The sequence below is a fragment of the Chiloscyllium plagiosum genome, unplaced genomic scaffold (genome assembly GCF_037043375.1).
Source record: "Chiloscyllium plagiosum isolate Xiang-an unplaced genomic scaffold, Cpla_swu_hap1 HiC_scaffold_3, whole genome shotgun sequence".
In the NCBI taxonomy this organism is placed as follows: Eukaryota; Metazoa; Chordata; class Chondrichthyes; order Orectolobiformes; family Hemiscylliidae; genus Chiloscyllium; species Chiloscyllium plagiosum.
The window spans coordinates 78,940,947-78,967,913 of NW_028270141.1; the positions used below are offsets into that span (position 1 = coordinate 78,940,947).

Sequence of the window (26,967 nt, forward strand, 5' to 3'; positions counted from 1 at the left end):
TCCAAATTCACTGATGCCTCTCCCCTCTTTTATATATTTAAAAAAAACCCTGTGCTGGCTGAACTGTGCAGTATTTCAAGTGATCGTTTATTGAATATATTTCATAAACTATTCTGTCTCAGGGCCCACCACACTTGCCAGATTTCATTGTACATTCCCAAAATCTCAGAAGTAAAATTGAGGAAGGCTGTTCAATTCTTATAGGCTATCCCTTCATATAAGTGTACACAAGTCTTCATCCATCAGTGTTTCCAATTGCTTCAGATTATTTCAACATTTTACTGCGTTACTTCTCTTTTTACTGCGCCACCATTTGGTTTCTTTTCCTTGGTCATGAGAATTGTGCCACATTTCAAATGTCGTATCCAACTGTAAATCTAAACACTGCAGCCTCAAGCTATTGGTCATAATCTCACATACTTGTAAATGAAGTCCAGCTGGCATTCCATTACTGTTTCATCTCTTCAGGACTTTTCAGTTAGTACCATCTACGACCTGTTCATTGCAGTGTTTTTAAATCCAGATAAACTGCAAACAAAAGAGACCCAATACCAATCACTAGACACTTGATTCATTCAATCTCTTTGATGCATCAACAGTTTCTAGCCACTACCTGGCCCTTCTTTTCTTCAGTTCCTTATTTCCATTTGAGCTTTACTTGGGATATCTAGAGTCTTAAGACCGGGAGCGATTTAATCAAATGCTGGAGGATCTCTTTGTAGATTGTACCTCAGAGCTTTTCAACTGTGATTCAGTCTGTCAATTTATAAATTGACAAGGTTTTCAAGCAGGATCTTGTTTTGCTATCCTATGCTAGGATTTTCACAGAGGTAACCTTAAACTTTGTTCTGGTTCATTAATTGCATTATTTTGATCGTTATTGATCATTTTGCCATCTCTAGACTAGTGCTGAGGATAACAAAAAATTCTATTACAAACAAGTGAGGTGGGGTGAAATAATCCTCCACGTCTCACACTTTTTATTTGATTGTCACAGAGATTTTGAAATTAAGAATTGTTTGTTGCCAATTCAAGGTGTATTTGACTCTGTCCGGAAATTTAAAGGAATTAGCTAGATTGTTTTTATAAATTAAACATGTAGGTGTTATTTTATTGTGCTAAAACCCACCCACAAAGAAAATATTTTCAAACAATCTAAATTTTAAAATATATTCTGACTTAAGATGTGAATCCTTACAGTACAGAAAGAGGCCATTCAGCCCATTTGAATCTGCACCAACCCTCCAAAGACCATTCCACCTAGACCCATTCTCCCAGCCTATCCCTGTGACCCTGAATTTATTGTGATTAATCCACCTATCCCTGGGTACATTGGGGAAATTTAGCATGGCTAATTCACCTAACCTAATCTTCGGACTGCAGGAGGAAAAAAGGTAAAAACAATGACTGCAGATGCTGGAAACCAGATTCTGGATTAGTGGTGCTGGAAGAGCACAGCAGTTCAGGCAGCATCCAAGGAGCAGCGGAATCGATGTTTCGGGCAAAAGCCCTTCATCAGGAAGGAAACCAGAGCACACAGCAGAAACCCACATAGACTCTGGAAGAATGTGCAAATTCCACATTGACAGTCACCTGAGGCTGGAATCAAAGTGGGCCCCTGGTGATGTGAGGCAGCAGTGCTAACCAAGGAGTGACTGTGGTGTGACTTCTGCAACTCATGCACAAAAGAAGGCACTCCAAGACAACATGCAAAAACTACTGATCAAATTTGCCAAATTAAATTTCTGGGAATGAATCCCTGCATTAGAATAGGAAAGGTTACCATCTACAACGCCTACTTCTTGAGGTGGTTAATCATTCCCTGCCTGGTGAACATGTAAAGTGATAGAATGACTGACTTTTTTTTTCTTCAGTCATTCTATCACTTTACATGTTCACTTCCACTTTACGTGTTCACTTCCATTGTCACTTCCGTTTACTGAGACTACATTGAATTGTTTACCTTATGGTGATTGTAGCAATACGGATTGCCAATGAGTGAGTAGGGCTTTTACTAAACTTCTCCTCATCCAAACTGGGCCCCATCTTACCTCTGTCCACCTGGATCTCTCTGGAGTTGTAGAATGCGGATAACTGGCCAATCTTCACCTTTTTAAATGCCAAGACTCTTATTGAAATTCCACAGCAGTATTTCTGCTGAAATTCTGTTGGCATTTTGTACCTGGGCATTAAGTGGCAGTCCTGCCAGAAGCTGGCCAGGTGTCCAAGCCCAATCCTGACACAGGGAAACTAGTTGGGGCAGTTTTAATGTGGTCTATGGAAGTTTTAGTCAAATGTGGACTCTAGCCCAAAGAGGAAAATGTACGTATATTTGCATTTTTATATCTCAAGTTGCTTTGAACACATTGCTTATCTGAGTAGCTTGACAGAGTACTATTGAGGAAACATGAATGGGTGGAATGCAAGCGGTTCATTCTATTCTGCATTCACTTTGTAGATTAGATTATATTTCATTCAGTATAGAAACAGGCCCTTCGGCCCAACCAGTCCACACCGTGTCGTGGGCGGCACGGTGGCACAGTGGTTAGCCCTGCTGCCTCGCAGCGCCAGAGACCCGGGTTCAATTCCCGACTCAGGCGACTGACTGTGTGGAGTTTGCACGTTCTCCCCGTGTCTGCGTGGGTTTCCTCCGGGTGCTCCGGTTTCCTCCCACAGTCCAAAGATGTGCAGGTTAGGTGAATTGGCCATACTAAATTGCCCGCAGTGTTAGGTAAGGGGTAAATGTAGGGGTATGGGTGGGTTGCGCTTCGGCGGGTCAGTGTGGACTTGTTGGGCCGAAGGGCCTGTTTCCACACTGTAATCTAATCTAATCTAATCAAAAAACCAACCCTCCGAAGAGCAACCCACCCAGACCCATTTCCCTCTGATTAATGCACCTAAAACTATGGGCAATTTAGCATGGCCAATTCACCTGACCTGCGCATCTTTGGACTGTGGGAGGAAACCGGAGCACCCGGAGGAAACCCACGCAGACACTGGGAGAATGTGCAAACTCCACACAGACAGTTGCCCGAGGCAGGAATCAGACCTGGGACCCTGGTGCTGTGAGGCAGTAATGCTAACCACTGAGCCACCATGCCGCCCCCAAAGTGCTGCTATTTCTGTAATATTTCTTGAGACAAATATTTCAATCACTCAGTGCTTTTGTATGCAAATACAATCAGCACTCTCTGTGACAAAAACACAGTCCATGTTGTAGAACTGCCCATGTTTTGACATATTTGTCATAGAATTGTCAGTGATATTTCATGGGGATAGCTACATTTTCATTTTTTTTTAAAGTTAGTTTAGTTAGAAAACTAGAAAGAAAGGAAACCTGTAGAAGTCTGTCAGAGTTAATATGCTAAATGACCTGCTAAATAGAAGCCACTAAATGCTGTAAAAATAAATTTGAAATAATGTAGACCCAAAGAGCTGAATATCACTTTAAGCTTTGGGACCCCAACATCAAGATGAAAATGACACTCTAATCCACAGCTTCTGCCAATGGGGATCAGTTCATTAAAACCAGGTTTTACCACTGGCAGCTTCCAATGAAAGAACGTGCAGATTTGAAGTTTTAGCACAGTTCACCAGAAGAGATTGACACTTTGATACTGCTGAGACAGACACAGTACCTCAACCGTGGAGGGATGTGAAAGTTAAAATGTTGCTAGTGGGCTTGTGGCTGTCCCCTCTTTTGGGATATGGGACAACCCTCCCTGATGGCACCCTCCCCCACCCCACCCCCCAATTTTGATTTGCAAATGATAAGCCCAGCAACTGTAAGCTGATTAGTTAAAACTCAGTGGATGGCTCAGTGGTTAGCACTGCTGCCTCACAGTGCCATGACTCTGGTTCTGTTCCAGCCTTGGTAATTGTGTGAAGTTTGCACATTGACCTTTGATCTTTGGCCTTCCGCCAGGTGCTCCAGTTTCCTCCCACAATTCAAAGATGTGTAGGCTAGGTGGATTGCCCTTGGCAAATGCAGTGTAAGAGGATAGGATGTGGGATTGAGGGGTCTGGGTCTGAGTGGGATGCTCTTATGAGGATCAATGCGGACTCTATGGACCGAATGGTCTCGACTTGCCCTGTAGGGATTCTATGATTTTAAAATTAAGATTCATGTCAAATTAAGTCAGTTGGACAAGTGTTGATTAATTAAAGAAAACCAACTTATTTGTTAAGGGCAAGTCATGTTTAATGAAATGGGGTGAGATTTTTAATGGAGAAAGTGAGGACTGCAGATGCTGGAGATCAGAGCTGAAAATGTGTTGCTGGAAAAGCGCAGCAGATCAAGCAGCATCCAAGGAGAAGGAGAATCGACATTTCGGGCATGAGCCCTTCTTCAGGAATGAGGAAAGTGTGCCAAGCAGGCTAAGATAAAAGGTAGGGAGGAGGGACTTAGGGGAGGGGTGTTGGAAATGCGATAGGTGGAAGGAGGTCAAGGTGAGGGTGATAGGCCGGGGTAGGGGTGGAGAGGTCAGGAAGAAGATTGTAGGTTAGGAAGGTGGTGCTGAGTTTGAGGGTTGGGACTGAGACAAGATGGGGGGAGGGGAAATGAGGAAACTGGAGAAATCTGAGTTCATCCCTTGTGGTTGGAGTGTTCCTAGGCGGAAGATGAGGCCACTCTTCCTCCAGCCGTCGTGTTGCTGTGGTCTGGCGATGGAGGAGTCCAAGGACCTGCATGTCCTTGGTGGAGTGGGAGGGGGAGTTGAAGTGTTGAGCCACTGGGTGGTTGGGTTGGTTGGTCCAGGTGTCCCAGAGATGTTCTCTGAAACGTTCCGCAAGTAGGGGCCTGCCTCCCCAATATAGAGGAGGCCACATCGGGTGCAGTGGATGCAGTAAATGGTGTGTGGCGGTGCAGGTGAATTTATGGTGGATATGGAAGGATCCCTTGGGGCCTTGGAGGGAAGTAAGGGGGGAGGTGTGGGTGCAAGTTTTGCATTTCTTGCGGTTGCAGGGGAAGGTGCCGGGAGTGGAGGTTGGGTTGGTGGGGGGTGTCTGGACCTGATGAGGGAGTCACTGAGGGAGTGGTCTTTTCGGAACGCTGATAGGGGAGAGGAGGGAAATATATCCCTGGTGGTGGGGTCCGTTTGGAGGTGGCGGAAATGGCGACGGATGATATGATGTATATGGAGGTTGGTGGGGTGGTAGGTGAGGACCAGTGGGGTTCTGTCCTGGTGGCGATTGGAGGAGCGGGGCTCAAGGGCAGAGGAGTGGGAAGTGGAGGAGATGCAGTGGAGAGCATCGTCGATCACGTCTGGGGGGAAATTGTGGTCTTTGAAGAAGGAGGCCATCTGGGTTGTAGAGATTTTTAATGAGTTAACAGGGTTGGTGAGGGTAATGCTGTTGGTGTGCTGCACATGAACTTTCAAATAGCACATAACACAACAGAACTGTCACCAAATTCATCTAAGCACACGGAATTGAAGGGATCATAGCAGCATGGATGTGTGAAACTAGATGAATGACAAGAAATAAAGTGTAATAATGAACATTTTTTTGGACTGAAGTAAGCTATAAAGTTAAAAACTAAAATCGCACAACGTCAGTTTATAGTCCAACAGGTTTATTTGGAAGTGCAAGCTTTTGGAGCGCTGCTGCTTCGTCAGGTAGCCAGTGGGGCAGGATGGTAGGACACAAATTATTGTAAAAGATCAAAGTGTCATACAACAGATGTGATGTATTGAGCAAACCTAATTGCTGCTAAGTCTTTAATCACTTAGGTTGCAGGTTTCAATTCATTAATATGTAAATCCCAGAACTACCTTCAGGTCACATTCCTGATATAACTGAAGGTTTTATTTTGAAAAAGTGACATTTGAGCTCAGACATATTAGTCTATGATTGAATTGCATTTGCACATATGTTCTATTTTGTTCAAAAAGCACACTATCTGCAGGCAGTCAGTCCATGTGACATTTTATAAATTCCTACTTTGGAAATCGAACCAGTCTGACACGAGTTGGAATACAGACAGACTCTAACCTCACACCTTTAATGCATTGTCTGAGTTGACATATCACCTTTTTTTTAGAAAACTTTAAGTTATCTCAGAAATGTGACGAAAGAATTTCTGGGATATGCATATTAATGACTCGAGACTTGCAATCCCATTCTAAGTGATTAAAGACTTACCAGCAATCTAGGTTTGTTCAATACATCGCATCAGATGTATGACACTTTGATCTTTTACTATAAATTCTGTGTCCACAATCCTGCCCCACTAGCTACCTGATGAAGGAGCAGCACTCCGAAAGCTTGTACTTTGAAAATAAACCTGTTGAACTATAACCTGGTGTTGTATGATTCTTAACTTTGTCCACCCCAATCCAACACTGGCACCTCCACATCAAGGTATAAAGTGACATTCCCGATGATTGGCACTGAGACTATTTCTTGATTATATTTTAATGGAGAAAGTGGAGGACTGCAGATATTTTAATGCCCTAGTCTTGGATGTGAATGACTGAATTGCAATAGGTCACGAAGCTTGACTGAGCTGTAAATAGAATAGTCTTAAATCCCCAAAAAATTGATATAATAAACACAAACTGCAGATGCTGGAAATCTAAAACAAAATCAGAGAAACACAACAGGTCTGGCAATATCTGTTGGAGAAAGAACAAAGTCCATGTTTCAGGTCCAGTGACTCTTCCTCAGAACTTCTGCAAAGGGTCACTGGACTCAAAATGTTAACTCTGTTGTATTGTAGAAGGCAGTGATAGGCTGGAATGCACAGCCAAGTGACAAATGATATTTAAAGCAGAGAAGTGGAAGCTATTTTTTCAGATAACCACTGCTGGCAGCTTGCAGTATTTGCCACCTATACCAACCAGTTTGGATACTGGCTAAGGATTGTTTATCATTGTTCACTGTTACCATTCTTCCTTTCCCTTAGATCTATCTAATGATTAGTGGCAGAAGATACATTACTGTAGAGATTATTGTTCAGTAATGAGAAGGTTATTACATGATGAGCAATAAGTGCGACTGCATTTGGCCAGGTATAATTGCTGGGACTTCAGGGAACTGGTGCAGATGATTCTGCTCCTTCAGAAAACTAAAACATAGAATTCCTTGTCCAACCCAGATGCTCTGTAAGACACCAGGAAAATGAGTGGATCCAGTGAAACATGAACATTACCACTTCATAACTATGACCTTGCCACGGGGCAGAGAACACAAGTTTGGAACTTACATTAAAGCATTAGAAGACACTGATTTGACCTTGAATATCATGCTTGTATCCAGGTACCACGTTTAGGAAGGATGTAAAAGCATTAGAAAAGGTTCACAAAAGATGTATAATAATAATTCCATGGATAGAGAAGCTCTTGGCAAAGAGTGCCTTTTTGAGAGGAGATTTTCCAGAAGTCTCCAAAATGAAAGAGATCTTGACAGAGCAAATGGCGAGAAACTGTTCTCATAGTGGAAAGGACAAAAAAACCAGAGGAGACTGATTTCAGGTGAGGGAAAAAGAAGGAATTGCAAGATAAGGAAAATTAATTTTCATGTAGTGAGTGGTTTGGATCTGGAGCACACTATGTGGGGATGTGACTGGAGCAGATTGAATTAAGGTATTCAAAATGAAATTGAATAAAGCTCTGAAGGGAGAACATTTTCAGGACTATGGGGCAATGGCAGGACAGTGAGACTAAATGAGTTCTTACAGAGAGCCGACACTTCAACAAAGATCAAAAAATCACCTCCTTTGCTGTAATCGTTCCAGGCTTCTATACTTTGGGTTCATTTGTCATTTGCCTTAAATCTGTGCCCTCTGGTTAGCGACATTTCTGCCACTGGAAACAGATCACTTTATCTCTTTGTCAAGAGGCCTTAATGATTTGGTCACCTCTTTTACATCTCTCTGTAACCTTCCAAGTGTAAGCAGAACAACAGCTGTTCCTCTAGTTTCTTCGTTTAATTGAAATCCTTGATTCCATTCCAGTACATTTTTCTTTGCCCTCATTTTGGCCTTTTTTAGTGCACTTTAGGAAAGATATTGAGTACAGCACAGAAACAGACCCTTTGGTGCAATTCATCCAAGCTGACCAGATAGTCCCATTTGTCAGCACTTAGCCCATGTCAGTCCAATCATTCCTATTCATATACCCATCCACATGCCTTTTACCAGCCTCCGCCACTTCCTGTGGCAGCTCATTTCATACACGTACCACCCTCTGCTTGGAAACATTGGCCCATAGGTCCCTTTTAAATCTTTCCACTCTAAGCTTAAACCTATGCCTTCCAGCCTAGACTCACCCACCCCAGGGGAAAGACCTTATTTATGTATCCTATCCATGCCCCTCATGATTTTATAAATCTCTATAAGGTCACCCCTCAGCCTCCGACGCTCCTAGGAAAACAGCCTCAGCCTGTTCAGCCTCTCCCTATAGCTCAAACCTTCCAACCCTGGTAACACCTCTAGAAATCCTTTCTGAACCCTTTCAAGTTTCACAACATCCTTCTGATAGGAGGGAGACCAGAATTGCAGACAATACTCTAAATGTGGCTTAACCAACATCCTGTGTAGCTGCAACATGACCTCCCAACTCCTCTACTTAATGCTCTGACCGACAAAGCCAAACAAACCAAATGCCACATTCACTATCCTGTCTACCTGCGACTCCACTTTCAAGGAGCTATGAACCTGCACTCTAAGGTCTCTTTGATCAGCAACACTCCCCAGGACTTTACCATTTAGTTTATAAATTGTGCCCTGATTTGCCTTTCCAAAATGCGGCACCTCACGTTTATCTAAATTCAAGTCCATTTGCCACTCTTGGGCCAATTGTCCCATTTGATCAAGATCCCGTTGTACACTGAGGTGACCTTCTTCACTGCCCACTACAATTTTGCTGTCACCTGCAAGCTTACTTATGATAGCTCGTATGTTCACATCGAAATTGTTTATATAAATGAAAAGCAGTGAACCCAGTATCAATCCTTCTGGCATACTACTGGTCACAGGCCTCCAGTCTGAAAAGCAACCCTCCACCACCACCCTGTGTCTTCTACCTTTGAGCCAGTTCTGTATCCAAATGGCTAGTTCTCCTTGTATTCCATGAGATCTACCCTTGCTAATGAGTGTCCCATGAGGAACCTTGTCAAACGCCTTCCTAAATTCCATATAGATCATGTCCACTGCTCTGCCTTCATCAATCCTCTTCATTACTTCTTCAAAAAACCCATTCAAGTTAGTGAGGCATGAGCTTTGTGCAGAAGAAATATGTTGACTATCCCTAATCAGTCCTTGTCTTTCCAAATATATGTAAATCGTGTCCCTCGGGGTTCCCTCCAACAATTGCCCTCCTCCGATGTCAGGCTCACCAGTTTATAGTTCCCTGGCCTTTCTCTACCACCTTTCTGAAATAGTGGCACCACATTAGCCAACCATCAATCTTCCGGCACTTCACCTCTGACTATCGATGATCTAAATCATCAGCAGGGTGGATCAGTGGTTAGCACTGCTGCCTTTCAGTGCCAAGGACTCGGGTTCAATTCTTGCCTCGGGCAACTGACTGCGTGGAGTTTGCACATTCTCCCCGTGTCTGTGTGAGTTTCCTCCCAAAATCCAAAGATGTGCAGGTCAGGTGAATTGGTCATGCAAAGTTGCCCATAGTGTTAGGTGTATTAGTCAGGGGTAAATGTGGGGTGGGGTAATGGGTCTGGGTTGGTTACTCTTAAGAGGGTCAGTGTGGACTTGTTGAGCTGAGGGGTCTCTTTCCAGGCTGTGGGAAATCTAATCTAAATATCTCAGCAAGGGAGCCAGCAATCACTTCCCTAGCTTCCCATAGTGTTCTAGCGTACACCTGATCATGTCCTGGGGATTTATCCACCTTTATGCGTTTCAAGACATCCAGCACCACCACCTCTATAATGGACATTTTTCAAGACAACACCATCTATTTCTCCACACTCTGTATCTTCCAGGTCCTTTTATGCAGTAAATACTGATGCAAAATACTCGTTTAGTATTTCCTCATCTCCTGTGTTTCCACACAGAGATTGCCTTGCTGAACTTTGAGGGACCCTATTCTTCCCCTATTCTTTCTACATTTTATTCTTGATGTATTTATAGAATCTCTGGATTCTCCTTATCCCTATTTACCAGAGCTATCTCAGATCCCCTTTTTGCTCTTCCTTCTTAAGTATACTCCTACTGCCTTTATACTCTTATAAGAATTCACTCAATCTTTGCTGTCAATAAAAGACATATGCTTCCTTCCTTTTCTTCACCAAAACTTCAATTTATCTAGTCATCCAGCATTCCCTGTACATACCAGTCTTGCCTTTCACCCTAACAGGAATATACTGTCTCTAGACTCTTGTTATCTAATTTTTGAAGGCTTCCCATTTTCTAGCCGTCCCTTTATGTGCGACATTTGATCCCAATCAACTTTTCAAAGTTCTTGCCTAATACCATCTAAATTTGCCTTCCTCAACTTTAGAAGTTTAACTTTTAGATCTGGTCTATCCTTTTCCATCACTATTTTAAAACTCATAGAATTATGGTTGCTGGCCCCAAAGTGCTGCACTACTCAAAAGCTGCAGTGTAGGCAATGATTCATAAAGGTTTAACAGCTATGCTTTTGCATTCCGCGCCCCTCTATAAAGTCAAAAATCCTATCTGCATATTGGTTTGTCACCTTCAGAGCTTTGTTACTGCTGTCCCCTGATTCTCTCTGTTCTTGCATGACCTTCACAGTTGCACCATTAAGTTTGATAAAAATACATGCTGACAAGACCCAGCAGGTTTGGAGGGGCGTTACAAATAACATTACAATTCAACTCATTTTAATGACTCTGTTGGAGATGCACTAGGTTTTAAGCCTGAACAGGCACAGGGAGAGGGAGGGAAGAAAGAATAAAAGGGCAAGCCTTATAGGACGCAAGGTGTGATTACGTGGCAGAGAATGAAAGATAGAGATTGGTTCTGTTGAGTGGTAAACATGGGATAAATGTGCAGTTCCTTGTCTATGAGATGAAGTAGAGAGAGAGAGTAACTAGTTGATGGGGGTGGCAGAGGGAAATTACTGGTGGGAGCTTAATGGTCACCCGTAAAGCAGTCTCATGGGCAACCAACTGATATTTAAATGTCCATAGTGACTGCTCCTTAAAATATAAATTAGTGTAGTTATGTTTCAGTTTTATTCTTGTTCATTTCCGATACTGCAGTGAAATGTTGAAAGGTCAAGTGCTGCTGGGTCCTATGTGCGAGCTGATTGGAAGAAACACAATAGAAGAAACCTGAATTCTCAAACACAATTGAAATTAAATTATTTCTGCAAGATGCTTCATTAAGTAACTCATCTTTTGGATAATCATCCAGATATCTGGTGTTAATTCAGAATCTGATCTCCTGTAGGTTCCCCACATCATTTTCTAAATAAAATATCAATTAAAATAATGTTAAAAATGTGCAAGCAATCATAATTTTTTTAACAGTAGCACTCGGATTTTTCACCTAATGCTAGAAACACGATCGATTTCATTTGTCTGTCTTCATTCATTCACAGATTAAATTATCTGATTTCTCAGTTGGGTATGCACCTCTGAAATGATGTATTGTAGATAAATGGGTTTCATAAATTCTTGATTAGATCTACCTTTGTGAATTTTAAAAGGAATTCTGTGACTTGCAGTCAATATTTGTGAAGTAGAACAAATATGAAGCACCAGTTTATCTCATTCATTGATTAAAAGAAATATATCTTTCTGTTTTATATTTCAAATACTTGTATTAATAAATAATTTCTCTTGTTACACATTCTTTTTTTAAATTTCCCTTTACTGTACCAGGTGATTGTGGTCTGCATAACTGCAGCAGTACAGATTAAACATAATTTTGTTGACGAATATTTCACCACTATTTCCAAGTTTGCATTTCCCATGTGAGTAAGAGGGGTCAGAGTGAGGTGCGTCTATTCTAAGCCGATCTGTGCCATCACCAGTCATTTCCAAATTCAAGAAATTACTTGGAAAATCTCCAACATATGTTTGTTTAGAAGGGTTATGATTGAGTGTTCTGAGAAAAGCAAGAACAGTGTGCCCTGGTTTTTGCTTTATCCTCCGCTCCAACTGAGTAGCAATAATATGTTTTTCTTTCTCCACTGGGATTTGTAGTTCTTTTGTACCATCAAAGCTACATGTCTTGTTTTTAAAAAATCTTGCTTTATCTTTCAAAATGGTGTTTGTTTATATATTGTTGGAAATAGCTTGTCTTCTGCAAAATGCTATTGTTGAAACAAAGAATGAACATATGAATTTCACTTTTGCACATATTACAAAGCACCATAGAGACTTCATATACAAACAAATAAAATTAGAAAAGCGTATTATCTGAAACTGAGGAAAATAGTTACAGCTAGCGTTGGTCTGTCCTGGTCGTATACATATTGAGTATTTTAAGCCTGTATTAATTTTCATATTGTTATGGATCTGACCAAACCCCCTCAAAATGTGTTAAGAATATAGTCAAGACTCTCACTGTTTCTTATTTTAAAGATAAGTATAAGGCGTTGCATTACAGTTGCAATCTGATGGGTCAAACTGCTCGACTATAAGTAAAATAGTAGTATAGAAATATAGACAAAATGAAAAGAAAAGAATTAGCTTAACTATAACAATCAAAATGCTTAACAAAATAATATGTATTAACTATACCAGTTAACTGTTTTAATCTCATAACATCCATAAGCACACCCTTGGCAAAGGCAAATTCAATAAAATAGGTAGTCTCTCGTGCAATTCTAACAGCAGGAAGAGAACCCCAGTTTTTAGCTGTAACAGAGAGAGGAAGAAGAGCTTCCACACCTAGCTTCAAGACCCCAGCAACTGCAGAAAGCTACTACTAAAAATCCTGCTTCTGTGGTCGCATGACCCCACCCATTCAGTTGCTTCTATTGTTCCAACTTTTAAAAAAAAACTATGACCTCACAAACTGTTTACTTTACTGGTTTTGAACAGACTGCTCACCCCTCTGTCTGAACCTTTCTTCATTTTAAAAAAAGGATGTCTTAAAGCCAAAGTGTCATAATAATACTCTAACTAATGAAAACAAATAAAAACTGCTTACTTGATGTCAGTTCTACTAAGGTCATCCATTGTTGTTCTTATAATCTGTGATTTTTTTCCCATTATTATTTACTGTAGCTTGTGGAGGTCCACATTAACACTGTACTTTCGGTACGTAATTGGCTTGCAGCTGGACAGATGCAGGAAGAATATTCTCTTCACTGAGCAAGAAAAAACGAACATACACAACTAGACAATTTTGCCAAATTTTGAACTTTTGTCAACGTATTATTAAATAGCCAACAGAAAATTTACATTTGGCAGCTTCATAAAAAAATAGTTGTGTGAATTTGTAAGGTTTAAAATATATCCGCACTCTTCTTTAAACAAACAGAATTTGTCATCCCCAACTTAGAGTTAAAACTTGTGCACCATACTCAAAGCTCTAAAAATAAGAATTAGGAGTGAATAATTCAGACCCTTGAGATGGTTCTAACATTTAATAAGATCATAGTTGATCTGTTTGTGGCCAGAACTCTACTTTCCTGCCTACCTCTTAATTCTTTGATTCTCTGGTTAGTAAGGAATCAATCTAATTCTGCATTTAAAATATTCAATGACTGTTTCCATTGTTCTCTGGGGATGAGACTTCAAAAAGCTATCAGCCAATTGACAAAAAGAAATTCTGCTTTCCTCCATCCTAAATGGAAGACCTTTATATTTTAAACTGTGTTCTATCTTTTTTTAAAAAATTGTTCAGCATTCACCCTGTCTGACCTTCTCAAGGTCTTCCAAGTTTTAGTAAGATCTGCTAAGCTCCAAAGCATACAGGCGCAGCTCATCTAGTCTTTGCTCATAAACTAATCCTTCATCTTGGGGAATCAGTCAAGTAAATTTTATTTGAACAGCTACTAAGGTAGTTATGTCTTTTCTTGAATAAGACACCAAGATTACATACAGCACTCTCTATGTGCTCTCACCGATGCGCTGTATCACTGTAGCTGAGCATCCCTGCTTCATTATTCCATTATCCTTGTAATCAACAATATTCCCATTGCCTTCCTAATCATTTACTGTATCTGCTTAACCTTCATTTGCCAGGACACCCTGGTCTCTCTGCATCGTAGAATTTTGCAGTCACATTTCATTTTTTAAAAAAGTGTGCTGCTTTGTGCTATTCATAGCAAAGTGGACAAATTCACATTTTGGCACATCTTCATTTTCTACGTTTTCCCCCCACTGTTTAATCTGCCTGTATCCCTTTGCAGATTATTTATGTCCCCTTTTAACCATACTTTCCCACATATCCTTAAGCCATTCAGCAGTCATAAATTTAGTACCTTCATCCAAGTCACGGATGGAGATTGTAAATAGTCATTTTTAAGAATGCTGGGAACAAGGAAACAGGATACTACATGTCATTTAGGCCAACAAATTATTAACAATATTCTTAGAAAAACAAAGCATGATTAGAGCAATTAAAATGGCTTTACTAGAGGGAAATTATGTTCGACAAAAATATTGGAAATTTTTGAGGGTATTACTAATAGAGTAGGTAAAAGGAACCAATGGATTTCTAAAATGCAGTCAATAAGGTATCATACAAAAGGTTAATAGGCAAGATAAGAGCTTGTGGAGTTTGGGTAATGAATATATTCGCATGGATAGATTATTGGTTAATAAACAAGAAGCAGAGAATTGGCATGCACAGAACAGTTTAAATTGGCGAACAAAGAATAGTGGAATGTTAAAAATGTCAGTTCTGGGGCCTCCATAATTGACAATCTATATTAATAACTGTATTAAGAGAGAAATATAACTAATGATATTAAGCTAGGTGGTCAAATAAGCAATAGGGAGGACATAGAGACTACAAAAAAAATAAGCAAGAATAGAAAAGCAGAATTTTTTTTCAAGATGTGGAACTTGTAAATTCAAAACATCTGGCTGTGCTCAGAGGATGAGTTCAGCAAGTTAGCATGTGAGAATGGGAAACAATTAGAAAGGCAAATTATATGTTGGCCTTTATTGCAAAGTATTGTAGTACTGGAAAGAAATCTTATTCTAATTGTGCAGGATTTTTGGTGAGACCACATCTGGAAAACTTTGCTCAGTTCTGATCTCCACATTTAAGAAAAGATAGACTTGCTTTGGAGGTAATAAAGTCTAAGTTCATTAACTTGGTCCCTGGGATGAGGAATTCATCCAATGATTAGAGACTGAGCAAATTGGATATAAATTCTCTGAAGATTAAAAGAATGACAGGTGATCGATTTGAACTATTCAAGATTCTGAAGCCACTAGATAGAGTAGTCTTTTTCCCATGATTGAATAAAACTATGATCATTAGGAATGAGATGAAGAAAAGGTTATTCAAAGATTTGCAACTATCTCGGCAATTCTTTACTACAAAGAATGCTCCTACATTGAATACATTTGTTCTCTTGTGGAATTGAGAGAAATGAGGATTGGACAGGAAAGTGAATTTGAAACCCAAGTTCAGCTGTATCAATCTACTCCTATTTTGTGTGTTTTATGTTTCATGAAGTTTTTTTATACATTACAGTCTATATTTTCTGCAATTTTGTTTTAGTATGTGTGTGTTAATATTTGCTGCATTGCTGTTTTCATTTTTTTGCAGGTTTTCAGAACTAAAGCAGTGGAACTAGGGGAGAAACTGCTGCCTGCCTTTAACACCCCCACTGGGATCCCTTGGGCCTTGTTGAACATGAAAAGGTAATCCGTAAACTATTCTATTCTCTCTTTTCAAAGTTACTGGGTAGAACTACTTAGCTTACTAATATGAACTATCAAACTGGACTACAAATTAACTTTGGCAAATGTCACCTTCCGTAATTTCACTTCCAGTATTATTTTTGAGCTATTCCCATTATAAAACACATTGCTGTAACCTCCTGCAGTTCTGCCATCTCTTCATCTTTGTTTCCAAGGTACACTCTTGCATTGTACCATGGTACCAGTTGTTACATCTGGTACTTCACACAAAAGTGACGTGTCTTATGAGAGGTAGGGGCCAGGTTCTCACTAGGGACGTGGGTTGCTGGAGTCAGGGAATTGCCTGACTGCGTATGCCCTCCTTATTTAAAAGGCTATGATATGGCTTGATTTCTCTTAGTAGAGGCAACATCAAATTGGGATTATTGATCCTGGAAGTAATTGTAGTCAGTGACTGAGGCATGCAAGTGCCGAGTTAGATTACTTACAAGGCCCAGTTCTCTGAAGCTTTGTATCAGTGCTGTTAAAACCAGTTATTCCCGCTAGTTCATACCCCTTCAGCCCTTAAAAACTCTCCATGCCATATTCTAGATGACATGGTGGCTCAGTGGTTAGCACTGCTGCCTCACAGTGCCAGGGACCCGTGTTTGATTCCACTCTTGGGTGACTGTCTGTGTGGGTTTCCTTCAGGTGCTCTGGTTTCCTCCCACAGTCCAAAGATGTATAGGTTAGGTGGATTGACCATGCAAAATTGCCCAAGGTTTCCAGGGATATGTAGGCTAGGTGGAGTAGCCATGAAACATGCAAGGTTACAGGGATAGAGTAGAGGAGTGGGTCTGGGTGGGATGCTGTATGGTCTCATGGGGCTGAGTGGCCTGCTTTCACACTGTAGGATTCTGTGATTCTATATCCTTTCATAAACCTTCCATGGCCCTTCTATGTCCATTCACCCAGTCAGAACGAATGAGTCATATTATAACCATGGAATAATATTGTAACGCTAAAGGAAACCAAAAAAACACTGATTCAAAAACTAAAAATTGCTGCTGTTCCTAAAGTTCTCTAAAAGTGTTGAATACAATGGATGATTATATTATCAGTAGCAGAAGCTTGAACCATTTCATAGTTCTCAATTTTAGCCAAATAAATATTTAGGCATTGTAAGAAGAGATCACAAGCGAAACCCTGATTATAGCCACACCAAAACCTAAATAGGGCACTTCTGTACTAGATACCTTGCTAAACTAATGCCTTGATAAGTCTTTAGAAGTTGGCCAACCATTCATAATCAGCAAGAATAGAGAGCCCTGAAATTTGCCCGTCTGATTCTGTTGAAAGCTAAATGTAACGCTGCTTTTCCTGATGCCCTGTCCTCTGCGAACACATTGTGCAGACATTGCGCCTTTTTCAATTAAGCAAAGCATGGGGGACAACTGTTCCCTGGTGCATATCCCATGGTAACAATCAGAGTCAACTGGCCATTTCTAAACATAATTGAAGGTTCCTTATGTATTCTCCATGGTGTCGCCTTGACCAATCAGTCAACTTCCAAATAATTAACAGTCTTTTCTTTTGTACATAGTTGTCTACTTAATAATTGAGTTGAGTACTTTCTTGATGACTCGTGTCAGGGTAAATGTGTTGTAGTTCCCTGTTTTTCCTCTCTTCCTTTCTTGAATAACACTGTTACAATTTTGATTTTCTAATCTGTTGGGACTTATCCAACATCTATGGAATTTTAGAAAATCATAGCCTAAGCATTAGATTTCACTGCAGCTTTCTTTTAGAATCTGAGGATGTAGTCCATCATGTCCTGGGAATTTGGCAGATTTTACTCCCCTACGTTTTTGCAATAATTTTTCTCTTCTAATACAATTTTCTTTAATTTCCTCAGTCGCTAATGTTAAGGATTAAAGTTTAACTTGTATTATCTACTGTGAAGACAGGCAACAAAAACATTTGTTCTTTGCCTCAGCCATAACCTCATTCCCCTGTCTGTGATGTCAGTGACCAATGTTTAATTTTAGCTACTTATCATTATTATATACTTATCAAAAGTGCTTACAATCTGCTTTTATACTTCTGGCTGGTTTGCTCTCATATTTTACTTATTTCTTTATTATTAATAAATTCACTCAGTCATCAAAATTGCTATTGCTCATTGCAACCTTACAAGCAAATAGGTTTAATCTAATTCTTGTCTTCATAGAACATTACAGTGCAGTTTAGGCCCTTCGGCCCTCGATGGTTTCACAGGGCGGCGCAACAATCTGAACCTACACTATTCCATTTTCGTTCATGTGCCTATCCAATAACAAGTTAAATGCCCGTAAAGCTGGCAAGTCCAGAACTGGTGCAGGCAGTGCATTTCATGCCCATGCTATTCTCTGAGTAAAGAAACTACCTCTGACATCTGTCCTATATCTATCACCCTTCGATTTGAAGCTATGCCCCCTCATGCTAGCCATCACCATCCTAATAAAAAATAGCTCTCACTATCCAATCTATATAACCCTCTGATTATCTTATGAATCTTAATTAAGTCACCTCTCAACCTCCTTCTCTCTGACAAAAACAGCCTCAAGACCGTCATCCTTTCCTCATAAGACCTTCCCTCCATTCCAGGCAACATCCTAGTGAATCTCCTCTGAACCCTTTCCAAAGCTTTCACATCCTTCCTAAAATGTAGTGACCAGAACTGCACACAATACTCCAAGTGCAACCACACCAGAATTTTGTGTAGCTGCAGCATGACCTCCTGGTTCTGAAACTCAATCCCTCATATTACAAGCTAACAGATCGTATGCCACCTTACTTCTTGTGCAAGCTTCAGAACAAACTCCCTTGCTGAGTTATTTTCTTCAGTTGAATTTATTTTTGTGGAAAGATGCAAATCATTTTTAAAAAATGTTTCCCCTTATTTGTTTATGGTTGTAACTTTTGGTCTTTTTACCCTATCAGCCTCAGCCAGTTCTTCCTTCATAGCTTTTGTTAAATTCATTGATTTGAGACTTGTTTGTGACTGATGTCCACATAGGACTTGTAGGACAGACCATGATTGTGAGTGATAATAGATTTATTAAGCAACACAAGTTAAACTATGCTATCTTAAAAGTAGGCAGCAGCATATCCCCACTGTGTTTTCTGCAACTGTAGGGTGTCAGCTCAGTTGGTTGAGTGGCCAGTTTGGGATGCAGAGTGATGTCAACTGCATCGGTTCAATTCTCATACTTGCTGAGGTTACCATTAAGGAGTCACCTTCTCAACCTCTCCCCAGCCTGAGGTATGGTGCACCTCAGGTTAAACTATCACCAGACATCTCTGTCACGAGAGCGCAGCCTGTGGTCTGGTAGGACTATGATGGTTTTACCTTCGCCCTTGCCTCCGGGATAGATGTGACACCGTCTCTTAGAGTTCTGATGATTGATGATCTTTGATTCTGCTTCTGTCACTGTGCTTTATCTGAAAGAGTCTGATGTTTTATCCTTTCTTTTCTCTCTCAAAGTCTATTCCATTATGGTACAATTCAATCTGTTTCATGACTGGTTTAGTCTAATGTCATAATTTTGTTGCATTTCAATTCACAGACTCTCGCAGGTTTCTCTGTTCTTCTTAACAGTCCTCCAAAGGTCACAAATCTGCATATCATTTCCAAACATTTTGCAAGATATATAACCACATTTGCTTTACCAAGGCATTAATACACATAGTTAGACCTTTAATTCATTTCTCAACACAACGACTGGTTCCTTAAACTTCAATCCATTGTAAACCACAATACCACATAATAGCTCAGCATAAAGTGTTAGAGCATGTTTAAGCTTGTCAAATGATTCACAACTTTAGTCCTCATCACAGCATGTTTAACCACATTGTTCAACAACCATAGTTGGTTTAACCACTTCATTGAAGCTAATTAAATCTTTATAATTTCCAATAAGAGGATAGAATAACTTTGCAGTTTGGCCTTGGCATAAACACGCAACTGACATCGTAAAAAGTTGACTAGACCTTGCATTATCTAATCAGTTTTGTTTAAATTTACAGTTTTTGTTTGTGAATCGACTTTTCTGCTATCTGTTTCATTACACAATGTATTGCTTGAGGATTTGTTGCAAAAGTGTTCTGTGAATTCCTCTTCTCGACAACCCTTGTCACGTTCAATTACATTGATCTACACCGTACGAAGATCACAATCCCCCCACAATTATTTGACTGCATTTCATGTGCTCTGCATTATTTTTTAATGTTTTGCCCACCTGCCTTTGGATTATTTAAGGACTTTGAAGTTAATTAATGGCTATTTAAGGGCTTCTTTCGGTCACCATGGTATCTTAGTAGCAACTGCACATAGTCAGACTGCCAGTTAAACCCTGGGGGGCCTGCAAGCAGGGTTGGGGTGTGCGAGTGTGAGAGACCCTTTATCTGATTGGAAGCCCTCTTCAATGGAAATGGGCACTCCTGCCTGAGGTGGGTCTGCTTCTGAGCAGTCCTCTATATAATGGCAAAATCTGGGCAGAACTTGTCAACCTAGCAGAAGTGTATACACTATGAGAGGGTCCCTATCTCCACCACAAAAAATCTCTAACCAATTAGCTCAAATGGTAACATATTTTTCTAAGGTATCAGAACATTGTGTTTCAGTTCCTTCTCCAATTTTTTGGTACCTCTTCAAGCTTTCAGGATTTGTAAAAATAATTACTTTCTGATTCATGAGTTTTTCTTTCGTTCTAGTAGTGTGCTCCAAATACTGGGCTTTGGGACTTCACCTTTTGTTTCTTAATGATAAAGGTTGTGACAAAGTTTCATTGAAATACCTGCCTGCATAATCAACTTCTATACACCCAAATCTCTATTATTACCAATGTATTCTAATATGAACTTCTAATATTGTTTCTAACAGGATTCTTTATTAGTCATTTTTTGAATGTAGATTTTTGTGTCAGTAACATGAAACGATGAGACTAGTCAGCTTTGAAACTCGATTATATCTTTCCGAAAGATAGTCTTCAAATTTGCTTGATGGACCTTACAGACTATGCTTTACACAAGCACCAGTAAGCAAGCCACTTTAGATGGCTAAACATTTCACTTTTGAATGTAGAGTTATGGCTTAATTTTCAGCGATTGACAATTTTTCATTAATGAGATCAAATCAAAAAAAGGCAACAAAGACTTGTGTGATTCTAAGTTTAAACATAATGCAAACTAATGAGCACAACATTTAAACATCTGAATTAGGAGCCAGAGTAGGCCATTCAGCCCTTCAGGCCGACCACCTTTCATGGTTTATCTGATTGTAACTCAAATCTACATGCCTGCACACCCCTGATAATCCTTGTTTCACAAGAATCTGTCCACCGCTGCCTTAAAAATATTCAAGGACTCTGTTTTTAACATCTTTTTAGAAAGAAAGTTCCAGAGATTGTCAAGAGAAAAAAAATCCCCGGATCTCTCTTGTAAATCGGCAACCTCTGATTTTTAAACAGTGATTCCTCATCCTAGATTTTCCCGTAAGGAAAAAACACCATCTCCACAACTACCTGTCAACACTCTTTGGTGTTTCAGTTAAATTCCAGTGAATTCAAGTCTCGTTTGTCTAATCTTTCCTCAGAAGTCAATTTGCTAATTCCAAGTTTTAGCTTAGTAAACCTTCTCCCAACTGTCTCCAATGTATTTATATTTTTACTTAAAAAGGTTGATTAATAATGTGAACTGTACTCCAAATGCAGGCTCATCAGTGCCCTATATAACTGAAGCATAACTTTCCTGTTTCCGTTTTCAATTCCATTCGTGATAAGTAACAACATTCTATACGCTTTCCTAGTTACTTGCTGTGCCTGCAAGGTAAAAACGAGGACTGCAGATGCTGGAAACCAAAGTCTAGATTAGAGTGGTGCTGGAAAAGCACAGCAGGTCAGACAGTATCCGAGGAGCAGGAAAATCAACGTTTCGGCTCTATTCCTGATGAAGAGCTTTTGCCCGAAACGTCGATTTTCCTGCTCCTCGGATGCTGCCTGACCTGCTGTGCTTTTCCAACACCATTCTAATCTAGACCCTTGCTGTACCTGCATACTAACCTTTTACAGCTCATGCATGAGGACACTCAAACCTATGTTTGAGAACTCTGCAGTCTCTCACCATCTAAATAAGGTGATAATTTCCATTCTGCTGAACAAAATGGCCAGTTCACAATTTCAAACATTATACTTCATTTTCCACATCTTTGTCCACTCAGTTACCATCCTCCCTGTAGCTTCTTTATGTCCTATTGACAAATGACTTTCCTAACGATCTGTGGTCAGAAAATGTGATAATTATATATTTTGCCCCCTAAGTCATGATATAAAGTACAAAGAGTTTATGTCCCGGCACCAATACCTGTGGCATATCACTCGTTCCATCTTGGCTGACCTGACAAAGATCCATTTATGCCTAATTTCTGCTTCCTGTTGCCATCTAATCTTCTATCTATGCCAATATACTACCCCCCCCTTGCACCACGAGAATTTATCTTCTTATCAGTGGTAGCTTATCAATTGCATTCTGTAAAAATAAGTATATTACATCCACAGGTTCCCCTCTGTCCACAACATTGTTACTTTCTCACAGAACTCCAATAACTCGTGAAACATGATTTTCCTTTCACAGTGCTATGTTGATGCTGCCTGATTACAGTAAACTTATTCAAATGCCCTGCTATAGCTTCTTTGTAATAGCTTCTAGCATTTTTCCTTCTGATAGATAGATATTAAGCTAACTAGTCTGTAGCTTTCTGCTCTCTGTTTCTCCCCTCCCCTACCCCACATTTGAATAAAAAGGTCACTTTCACCATCGTCCACTCTGGGACCACTCCTGAAACTAAGGAATTTCAGAAAATTAAAACCAACGTAAATATGTACATGTTACATCAAATTGCTCATCTTTTCAAATTGTATCAAGTGAGTTTTTGATTCATTAGTAGTACTGATTTGCAATTAAGATTTGCTAATGGAAATCCCTACTTGGCAAGCTTGCAAGGGCATCTAGATTGTCCATTAATCAAGTAAAGTAAGTGATTCATGGAAAACAGTTAGAAACAATTGGCTATTGCATTTCATAGCTGTTGATTAGTGCAAAATAGATGGCTTGAAACAAAACCTAATTCCCCAAATCAGAGTTAAAAAAGAAATAAATATTAAGTCTTAGTGTATCAAAACAAAAGCATGTATCGCAAATATTGGAAGTTGGATGAATACATGCAGCAAGTCAGGCATTTCCGTGGACAGTGAAAAACAGAAAGCCCTTCCAGTGCAGAGCCAGAGGAAAAAAGGAAGTCCAAGCCAAGACTGGTTAATTGTTTTGCTGAATACTTCCATATAATCCGTATAAGTGCCACACTTTTCTAGTGCCACACTAGCTGTTTCACTTCTCCGGATCATTCCCACTCTATCTCCTGCTGTTGCAATGAATCTTAATTGAAGATTGAGGAGCAGCACTTGTCCCTTGATTCGGTGCTTTACAGTCTTCTGGACTCAGCATTGTGTTCAACAATGACAAATCATAACTTGTGTTTCTGTTTTCTGAGAAAACAGGTACTGAAACTGGTTCTGATATAGTTTACACCTCTTCTGGACATTTTCTTCCTCCTCCATCCTACTGCTCCTGCTATTTGCCTTGCACCTCCCTGTTATCATGGGGGCTTTCCTTTTGTTCTTTCCCTTTCATGTGCTTTGGAGCCTCCTATTAAGCGCTGCTGTTCTGTGACTTCTGGAACTTATTTGGTTCTGTTCCTGCTGCCTCTGGTTGCCAGTTCCGGTTGTTCGTTGTAGTGACCGGTATATTGGGTCCAGGTCTATGTGCTTGTTGATGGACTCAGTGGACTCCACGCTTCTAGACATTTTGTCGGTCCTCTGTTTAGCTTGTCCTGGGAGTGTTGTGTTGTCCCAGTCGAATTTGTGGTCTTTGTCATCTGTGTGTATGGCTACCAGGTACACCTGGTTGTGGCGTTTAGTGGCTAGTTGGTGTTCGTGGATGTGGATTGCTGGTTGTCTGCCTTTTGCCCAGTATGGTGCTGCGTGCATCTATGTAATCTTGTAAATTAGTTTTGTCTTGCACATGATGGGTATCGGGTCTTTAGTCCTGGTGAGTTGTTGTCTGAGCGTGACTATCGGTTTCTGAGCTGTCGTGAATCCAGTAGTCAGAGAAGTATGGCTGTCAATTCCGAGATGTTCTTTATTTAAGTTAGCATGGCTAGTGAGTTCAGTCATGGCATGTCCTTGTCACGTTGTTTGTCTGTTAGCCATCTGTGGATGAAGTTACGGGGATACCCGGTCTTAGTGAAGACTTGGTAGAGGTATTCTTCTTCTTCACTTCGTAGGCTGGGAGTGCTGCAGTGCGTTGTAGCCCTTTAGTAACTCAGACAACAACGCACTAAGACAAAAGATCCTGTATCCATTATGTGCAAGACAAATGTAAATTACAAGATACCTTGCAAAGACTGCACGCAACACTATATCGGGCAAACAGGCAGACAACTAGCAATCCGCATCCACGAACACCAACTATCCACTAAATGCCGTGACCAGGTGTATCTAGTAGCCATGCACACAGTTAACAAGGACCACAAATTTGACTCAGACAACACAACGATCATAGGATAAGTTAAACAGAGAACAGACAGAGAATTTCTAGAAGCATGGCACTCATTCATGGATTCCATTAACTAGCACATAAACCTGGACCCAATATACCAGCCACTACAATAAACAACCGGAAACAGCAGGAACGGAACCAAATAAATTCCAGAAGACACAGTACAGCAGCGCTTCACAGGAGGCTTCAAAGCACTGAAGATGTCACCTAGACAGGGGATGAAATGTCTGCAAATCAACTTCACAGCTCAGTGAACATCTCCACAACCATGACAACCGGCACCCCAGCCACAAGTTGTTACACAAACTGTAAATGAAAATGTTAAATTCAACGTCAAATCAAATTCAGCAAAGAAAAGGAAAAGAGTGAAAGAAAAATAGCATCAAAAGAGAGAGAGAGAGACATAATAGTTTTTAAAAATTGATTTGATTTGCCTTCTCTGATATCCAACGTCTAGATCTGAAGTAATGCTGCTCCATATTTTAAAAGTTACTTTTTAGTGCCAGGGAGCTTGTTTGGAAGCGAAGAAGACTTATCGTGTCATTTAAAAAATACTTTCACACTCGAATGGATGTCTGAACTCTTCCTAGTGTGTGTTTAATGTGTAAATATCCCTTAAGTGCCACAGATTGCACCCCATTTCATGCTGAATTTCTCTTTTAGATATTAGTCACTTCTGGGAGATGGTTGTTACTGGCTGGTCAGCATTTATTGCCCATTAGAATGTGATGGTGGTCTGCCGCCTTGAACAGCTGCAATCCATGTGCTGTGGATAGACCTAGAATGCTATTTGGGAGGCAATTCCAAGGTTTTGACCACATTTGCTCATCTCCAATCCACGTGCAATATAGTTCTGCACTTTAATGCTGCACTCTGGAGTTCACCGACATAGTTGCATGCAGTGCTGTTGCAAGGACATTCGTGCTTAACAGCAGACAGGATTCCCGTTTATAGTAGTTGCTGAGCTGTTGTCATATTTTGGTTACCCTGTATTTTGTTTTTGTTTTTGCACAAATTCTATCTGACATTGTTTTCGGATGGTACCAATATTGCACAGCTTCTAGAGAAGGACAACTGTAACAAAAACATCATATGTTCATACATTTTCAAAATTAAACGCAAGTTGGCATTAAACTGTTAACACTTTGCTTACACTTTAAGTCTTTTGCTTAATAATAAAGTTACAATGTATGTTTTTGTACATATATGATAGCATATATCCAAGGATGAAATGTACTTACTGTGGCCAGATGTTTCTGAAGAGTAATGCTGTTGGATCTTGAACATTTTAATCTCCTTAACTGTACTTCTGACTTTAGTCTGAGACTAGAAACAAAGTGAAATCCCAGCATTAAGTGGACAAGCAGGCTTGTCTCATTAATCTCATAGAAATGTGATCACTGTTTTGCTGTTTAAAACAATATGCTAGATTTAGATTAGTATTGGCTGGATATGAAAACAGGGAAACAGTGAAATTAGTGGTTCTTGTATCTCATGGCTATAAACTGTTTGGATTACCTGAAAAATAATTCTTCAAGCCAGTTGCACTAAAACGATAAATGCTAACTAATGTGTAATTGGCCAAAAGGAAGGCTGTGGGGATACTGTATTAGGAACTATGCCAATAACAGAACAAGAGTCTATTTACCTTACTGGGACAGAGCTTGTTTCTCAATGGGGCTGCTTTCTTTAATTGCATTTCGGGTGGCGGCACGGAAGACAAATCAGAACCTGTCTATCAATGTCCAGTATCAGAGGAGATGCAGGACCGGTGCAACGTGACCATCTCCAGCTAAGAGGCTGTGGCACTGAAGCACAGCCTCAGTGTGCTGTAGAAAAGTGGCGGTAGAAAAGGAGTACTTTGCCAGGACCCTGGGGATGATGTCAGACGGTGGTGACTGGAGGAGCAGAGAGGATGAAGTCTACAGAGAGGGAAAGATAAACTTTTGTAGTTGTTTCAGTTTTAGCAATTGCAACTTAAAATTAAATCAGTAATTTATTTTTTAATCCCTGATGGCACCAGAGCATGGTGACATTCTCCACTTTTCACTGTATCTCGGTGCAAGTAAAAATATTAAATCAATCTAATTCCAGATCCTTGCACTTTCTCGGTATCTTTTTACATTCTTTTTCGTATGCTCATCTAATTCACTTGTAGTTAATTTATTCACTGCCTTTTTCGTTATACATTTCATGCCCCTGTTTCGATGGAAAATGTCCCCTTGCTTTATTTTTGTTCTCTATGTGGCTAATGCAGTTAATTCTTAATGACCCTCTGAAATAGTCCAGCAAACCACTCCGTTCAGGGCCACTTAGGAATGGACAACAAATTCTGCCTTGCTGGCAATGCCACATTTCATGAAAGCATTAGAAAAGAAAATTCTTAGTCTATGCTTCCTCAAAACAATGGAGACCACTACTTATTCCTTCACAATGTCATAGGTCCGCACTTTGAGTTTTGAACAGCAGTGCATACCTTTCAGTCCTCCTTACCTCCCTGTACCCGCAAGTCCAGCCACATCCTACTCATGTTGTTTCCTGACTAGCAACACTGGGGTGGGGATTCAGTACAAG

The 26,967-nt window shown here is 40.2% G+C and overlaps 1 protein-coding gene across 1 annotated transcript in view; it reads left to right on the forward strand.

Annotated features, from left to right (window-relative positions):
• The window catches only part of man1a1 (mannosidase, alpha, class 1A, member 1), a 469,900-nt gene that overhangs the window by 325,055 nt on the left and 117,878 nt on the right, over window positions 1-26,967 (forward strand). The window contains exon 5 of the mRNA XM_043684356.2: window positions 15,665-15,759. Coding sequence (XP_043540291.1) covers window positions 15,665-15,759 — 95 coding nt within the window. The remainder of the gene's footprint in view (window positions 1-15,664; window positions 15,760-26,967) is intronic.